We start from the raw sequence: 6,851 nt of genomic DNA, 5'->3' as shown, positions 1-6,851 counted from the left end.
CTCCTTGGGGAGCTCCCACCCCGCTGTGCTCTGGGGAGTCCTGCTGGGTTGGGGGCACCAGAGGGACCCCGAGGGCCCCATCCTCACCCCCCTGCGGCTCTGCAATCCCTGCCCACTCACAGCCGCTTCCCACCCCCCGTGTGGATGAGAGACGGATCCGGCACAGGTTCTGCACCGCGCACAAAGTTCAGCGTTTATTGAGAGCTCCTTCAGGCCCAGCAGCACAGCACGGCCCGCACCGCCCTGCACGCGGAGCCCCTGCGGCCACGGCACCGGCAGCGTCCCACGGCCCCTTGTCAGAGCGCAGCAGCAGTGGCGCAAAGGAGGAGACGGCTCCTCTCTGTCGGAATCCTTGCTGCCTGCGCTGTGGCAGGAGAGGCACAGACTCCTTGGCTGGTGCGCTACCCAGACCTTTATTGTAGGACCTTTACAACCCCTTGGTCACCGGCATAAACCAGGCACCTCGTGTGTGCTTATGTCTGGCACACGTTGCTGCCGAGCTGGATCACTCATTTTCAAGGCCTTTTGTTCATTATGTCTTTCTTTTTCCCACTATTGGAGCCAGAGAGATCCTCTGCTCTTGATTTGAAGAGAAACTGCAATTTATTGAGCTTTCTGTCAACAACTAAGCAACTAGTTTGAGGCCAAATGAGGCAGCTTTCTAACAGTGCTTAGTAAGCATCATGCACAAGGGTGTTGGTGAGGCACTGGTTCCTTACCAACTACTTTGAGGGAAAGCAAATAAGAGAAAACGGAGAGGAAAAAAGGAGAGAGATTTGGAGGCAGGTGTATTTCACCACTCCTGCACCCAGCGCAGCCCTGAGGATGGCAGCCCAAGTGAGCCTAGCAGATATGGGAGCTTTGCACAAGGGTCTCTGCTGGTCGTCCTTATCAGCCGTGAGAGGAAGTGCAGATCAGCTGTGTTCCACGGTGCCTCCGCACAGCGAGGGCCCACAGGCCTCACAGCTTCCAGCTTCTGCAGGTAAGGCTCCTCGCAGTCGAGTTGTTGGAGCCCCCGTGCCCTGCTGGTCCCACACAGCCCGTCACCACTCAGCACCTCCAGCATCGGCGTACCAGGCAGCAGGAATGGCGCAGAGGAGAAGATGTGTCCTGCCTGAACTTAGAGAACAGCACAAGTGTTCCCAAGAACATTGGATAAATCCTTCAGCAGCATTTGCCGTGTATATCGTGCAGCAGCGCCGTTCTGCTCTACCATGGCATCAATCATGCTGATGAGCTCTGCTACCTGCCGATCCCTCGCCTCCCCGGTGGCTCTGTTGCTGAATCCAATGCACCGATTTCCACACTTGGCTGCCAAACCCTTGAGGAATGGGCTGTCTTCTATGAAAACCTTCAGGTCTCCTGGATGCTCCAGCTCTTCTGCTCGGGTGAATAACAGGATTGTGTACCTCCTTCCTTCTGTACTGAATATCGTGGTCACCCACTCAGCCACTTCCAGATCTTCCTTAGTCATTCGGCCCATCTTTATCACCAGGATGATGGCATGGAACCCTTTAGAGACAAACTGAAAGGCATTCCGAATTTTTTCAGCTGTTGTTCTAAGCACTTCCTTAGTGTCAAAAAGGCCAGGAGTGTCGACAACAACAATCGGTCTTCCAGCAAAGAGGCCTTCGGCTTTCTCGCACTCCTGGGTTACTGACCATGCTGACAATGTGGAACAAAATGCCTCCTTCCGAAGGATGGTGTTCCCTGTCGCACTCTTCCCACTCCCTGTCTTCCCCACCAGGATGATGCTCAGCTCGGACCCTGTGGACCAAGCAGAGACGAGTGTGAGCCCCGCGGTGCCGGGACACCCCCTGCTGGCCACGGAGTGCCGGGGCCACGAGGAAAGGTGTCCCCGAGCCACCGCTGTGCCCTGCGGGGACGGGACGGGGCACGGGCTGGAGCCGGCTGCCAGCAGGCACGCAGGGCTCGCTCGGCCCCGTCCGCCCTCAGCCTCGCTCTGTGAGCTCTCAGGGCGGAGATGGGAGGCAGCCTCAGGACGCACACGACCAGCAGCAGGGGAGGCACTCACCTGTGCTGTGACGTCCTGCCATCGGGAGAGCGCTCACACTCACACGGGGAGCCTGGGAGGAGAGAGATTTTGAGTGAGAGTGGCACAAATCACAGAATATCAGGGGTTGGAAGGGACCTCAAGGATCGTCCATTGCCATCCCCCCGCTGAAGCAGGAACACGTAGGTTAGGTCACACAGGAACGAGCCGTTCACCTTTGTCCTATTGCTGTACTCTAGGATAAAGGAAGCATTGCTGTGCCGTGCAATGCTGCAGCCCTGGCACAAGGACACAGAGGCTGTGGGGTTTCCTCCTTATGGACCTCCAGATCCCAGCCATGAGGCTGTGCCCCCTGCTCTGGGTGTCCCTGTGCAGGCAGGGCAGACCAAATCCCACATCCCCAAACCACAGCTCACCTGGGCTCAGGCATTTCTGCAGACCGCCCGCTCCATTTATCCCCGCCCATCGGTCCCCCATCGCCCGCTGCCCAGGGCTGTGTCCCTTTGGCTGTGCAACCTCTGCAGGGACGGAGACCCCACGGCAGTGCTGGGCAGCCGCAGTGGTGCTCGCCCACCTGCACAGATGGCAAAGGGAGTGCTGATGTTTCCTCAGAGTTCCTGTGCTTCCAGTTGTGCCCCCTGTCTCCTGTCCTGGCTCTGCACCCCGCTGCGCCCCACCAGCTCTTTGCAGCCCCACACAGGACATCCATGGCCTCTCCATCAGAGGATCACAGAATATGCTGGGTTGGAAGGGATCCACATGGATCCGACCCCTGGCTCTGCACTGGACCACTCAAATCCAAACGCTGGGTCTCACACTGCTGTCCAAACGCTGCACGATCTGCTGCAGCTCGGGCTGTGATCACAGCCCATACAACCATGCCCCGCCTCGCCCTGAAAGGCAGCAGGAACGGCACGACAGCAGAGACACCTCCTGCCTGACCGACCCCTCGCCGCCTGCAGGATGGTACCAACCTTCTGCAAAAAGGCCCGTTTGTCTTCCTCCAGCATCTCTCGCGTGTAACACGGAGCAGCGCCGTTCTGCTCTACCATGGCATCAATCATCCTGATGAGCTCTGCTACCTGCCGATCCCTCTCCTCCCCGGTGGCTCTGTTGCTGAATCCAATGCACCGATTTCCACACTTGGCTGCCAAGGCCTTGAGGTATGAACTCCCTTCTATGAAACTCTTCACACCTTCTGGTTTCTGCAGCTCTTCTGCTCGGGTGAATAACAGGATTGTGTACCTCTGTGCTTCAATATTGAATATCTTGGTCACCCACTCAACCACTTCCTTCTCTTCCTGAGTGATTCGACCCAGCTGCATCACCAGGACGATGGCATGGACCCCTGTAGAGAGGTATCGAAGGCCGTTCTTGATCTTTTCAGCTGTTTTCAGGTTGGCTTCTCTTGTGTCAAAGAGGCCTGGAGTGTCCACAACCTCCACTGCCCTTCCACAGCAGCGGCTCTGGGCACTGCTGTAGTCGGAGGTCACGGAACTTTCTGACAGCTTCGATTCAAACGCCTCCCTCCCAAGGATGGTGTTCCCTGTCGCGCTCTTCCCACTCCCCATTTTGCCCACCAGCAGGATCCTCAGCTGGGACCCTGGGGAACAAGCAGAGATGTGCGTGAGCCCCCAGGGCGCAGCTCCCCTCGCCCCAGCTGTGCTCCTCGGGGTCCGTCAGAGGAACGTGTGGCCCTGAGGGCGCCCAGGGCTGTTGGGCTCCAGGCTTTCTAAATGGCTGCACCCAGTGCTCTCCTGAGAGCAGAAACAGAAAGCGACAGCGATCTGACAGCTCCCTGAGCCCCAGCACTGCTCGGGGTGGACTCTCCCTTTCCAAGCAATCACACACTGAGCAGATAACGCAGCAGGGTTCGTGCAGCATTGGACCTTGGGCCATTGCTTGCCCTTCATGTCGCCAGCGGGGCACAGCTCTACGCAACGGGCACCGAGGCAGCGAGGTTTGGGGTGCAACTTTACCCCTGTGCTGTATGTCAGGCTGTACAGCGCTGCCCCATCCGCCCTCACCCAAACTCTGTGAGCTCTCAGAGCGGGGAGATGGGAGGCAGCCTCAGGACACACAACAGCGTGCAGAGCTGAGCAGCTCACCTGTGCTGTGACGTCCTGCCATCGGGAGAGCGCTCACACTCACACGGGGAGCCTGGGAGGAGAGAGATTTTGAGTGAGAGTGGCACAAACCTGCCCTGCTTCCCTCCCTGTGCCAATGAAGCTGACACAGACGATCTCTGGGGACTCAGGTCAGTCCCACAGCCGGGTGTGCATGGAGAAAGCCAAATGGCATCAAAATTACTCATCTCCATTGACTTTGCCCTTGGAAAGAAATGAGGACTGTCCCTCATTCATGAAGTCAGAACCCACTCCCTGAAAGCAGATTCTGCTGCCTTGGAATTTGTTCCCGCAGTGGCAGCAGAGCTGCAGCAACTCACCAAAGCAGCGCTGCGCTGTGTCCCAGCTCTGACTGCTGCACTCGTGCTGTTGCTGCTCTCGTCCCGCACAGCAGCGCCGGGGCTGGAAGCGCCGTGCAGCTCAGCAGCGCTTTTAGAGGCGGCGTCGGGAGGAGGGCAGAGCTGGGATCCCAGGTAGCGCTGCTCCACCATTGGCCGCATCTGAGCTGCCCCAGGGCGGGGACACCGCCCGCTGTGCAAAGCCACATCCAGCCTGGACTCGGGCGCTGCCAGGGATGGGGCATCAGCAGCTCTTCCGGGAAATTCGAGTTATAGCCTCAAACCTGCCTGCCCTATTTATAGCAGCGCCATTCACCTATGATCTATCACTACACTCGCAGATAATGAAAGCACTGCTGTGCCGTGCAGTGCTGCAGCACTGGTAAAAGGACCTAGAGGCTTTGGAGTCTCTTCCTTGGGGCATAGGGAGCTGTAGGGCCATGAGAGAGTGTGAGCCCCGCGGTGCCGGGACACCCCCTGCTGGCCACGGAGTGCCGGGGCCACGAGGAAAGGTGTCCCCGAGCCACCGCTGTGCCCTGCGGGGACGGGACGGGGCACGGGCTGGAGCCGGCTGCCAGCAGGCACGCAGGGCTCGCTCAGCTCTTCCTGGCCCTATCCCCTCTCTCAGCTCTCCCACAGGAAAACTGATCGTGCCCAGCAGGAAGCCAAGCCCAAACTGAAGGTTCTGACCAAAGGATCCTCTGCAAAAGGGACACAAAGCCCCACGGCTGCACTGAAATGCGCACAGCACGGCTCCCACCGCCACCTTCCCCACTCCGTGGAGAAGCAGCTGGGGACTGCGGCCAGTGCAGCAGCTCCTCTGGCTTTGGTGCCACACAGCCAACAGCGTCTCCTCACCGCCACAAGATCCGCTCCGGCTTCACCCCAGCGCCAACAACACGCTGTGGGCAGCCCAGCTCCCCCCCTCCGGTGGCCTCAGGCTCCATCAGGAGGAACGCGTGGCCCTGAGGCTGCCCAGGAACGTCCGTCCCTTGGATTCCTCAGAGGGCTGCACCCAGTGCTCCTCCAAAAGCAGGAACAGAAAGTGAAAGCGATCTCACAGCAACCCGAGTCCCAGCACTGGCTGGAGTAAGCAAAAGCCCAGGCTGAACTGCTCCACTTCCGAGAATTCAGGCGCTCAGCAGAAAACGCAGCAGCGTTTGTGCAGGGTTGTTTTTTCAGCCCCTCCCTGCCCTGCACGGCTTCAGTGAGGCATGGCTTCCGTGCAACGGCCACAGAGACAGCAAGGCTTGCCGTATGCCTTTCCCCCTGCGCTGTGTCTCAGGCTGTACCCACCGCACACCGCTGCCCCATCTGCCTTCAGCTGCCACATCCAGCCTGCACTCGGGCACTGCCATGGATGGGCCATCAGCAGCGCATCCGGGAAACTTGTTTGAAGGCTCACAGGCCCTGCCCTCTTTTGCATTCCAGACATTCACCTTTGTCCTTCCAAGGCACTCTTGGATCCAGGAAGCTGTATTCTTGTTCTGTGCAGTGCTGCAGCCCCGGCACAAGGACCCAGAGGCTGTGGGTTCTCCTCCTTGGGACATGAGGGTCTGTAGGGCCATGAGGAGCTGCAGGGCCATGAGCCCTCCCCTCAGCCTCCTCTGCTCTGGGCACAGCAAACCCAGTGCCCTCAGCTCTCCTCACAGCCCTTGCCCTGCAGACCCTTCCCCATCTCCACAGCCCTTTTGGATGCTCTAACAGCTCCATGCCCTTCTCACGCAGCAGCACCCCATGCTCGAGGTCAGGCTGCAGCACAGAGCAGAGGGCACAGTCCCTTCCCTCACCAGCACTGCTGGGCTGCTGCACCCAGCGGTTGGGGCTCTTTTGGCTGCAGGGCATACTAATGGCTCACATGCACCGGGCCGTCCCACAGCCCCCAGAGCCCTTCTGTGGAGCTGTCAGCCACCCTCTGCTCCCCCAGTCCGTACTGAGAAGCCATATCCAGTCACTGAAGGGAACACTGGAGAGAATCAGCCCTGAGATGGAGCCCTGTGGAGCCCCCAGTGACTGCCACCAGCACATCTCCCCCCGTGTCTCAACACCGCCAGCCCAGCATTCACCCATCACACCGTGCCCGTGTGCAGCTGTGTGCCAGGCGTTGTGCCTGCAGGTTCCTGCGAGCAATGCTATGGAGGCACTGCAGGAGCCGAAACAGCTCTGCATCCAACCAGCTGGATCCCCATGAGCAGCTCAGTGGGTGACTGCTGGACCTGCACACCGAGTTCCCAGGACAGGTTTTGCCCCTCACCAGCCTGTGTTGGCTGCTGACAATGACTGCGTTGTCTCTCAGCTCTTTTTCAGCATCTCCCAGAACGACCTCCACAACTCCACCGCAGTTGCAGTGAGTCTGGCAGGCCTGTCCTCACT

The 6,851-nt window shown here is 59.2% G+C and overlaps 1 protein-coding gene across 1 annotated transcript; it reads right to left on the bottom strand.

Annotated features, from left to right (window-relative positions):
• Nucleotides 1-1,120: 1,120 nt before the first annotated feature.
• Nucleotides 1,121-4,631, bottom strand: LOC306948537 (GTPase IMAP family member 8-like; the record flags this gene model as incomplete). The annotated part of the gene is made up of 5 exons (XM_079538175.1): nucleotides 1,121-1,970; nucleotides 2,036-2,087; nucleotides 2,961-3,674; nucleotides 4,123-4,174; nucleotides 4,461-4,631. The coding sequence occupies 5 exons, from the start codon at nucleotides 4,629-4,631 to the stop codon at nucleotides 1,121-1,123; spliced, it is 1,839 nt and encodes a 612-aa protein (XP_079394301.1).
• Nucleotides 4,632-6,851: the final 2,220 nt, after the last annotated feature.

This window comes from Tetrao urogallus, assembly GCF_951394365.1.
Source record: "Tetrao urogallus genome assembly, chromosome: 7".
Classification (NCBI taxonomy): Eukaryota; Metazoa; Chordata; class Aves; order Galliformes; family Phasianidae; genus Tetrao; species Tetrao urogallus.
The sequence above is the reverse complement of the archived record's forward strand: the minus strand, read 5'-3'. Positions and strand labels throughout refer to the sequence as shown.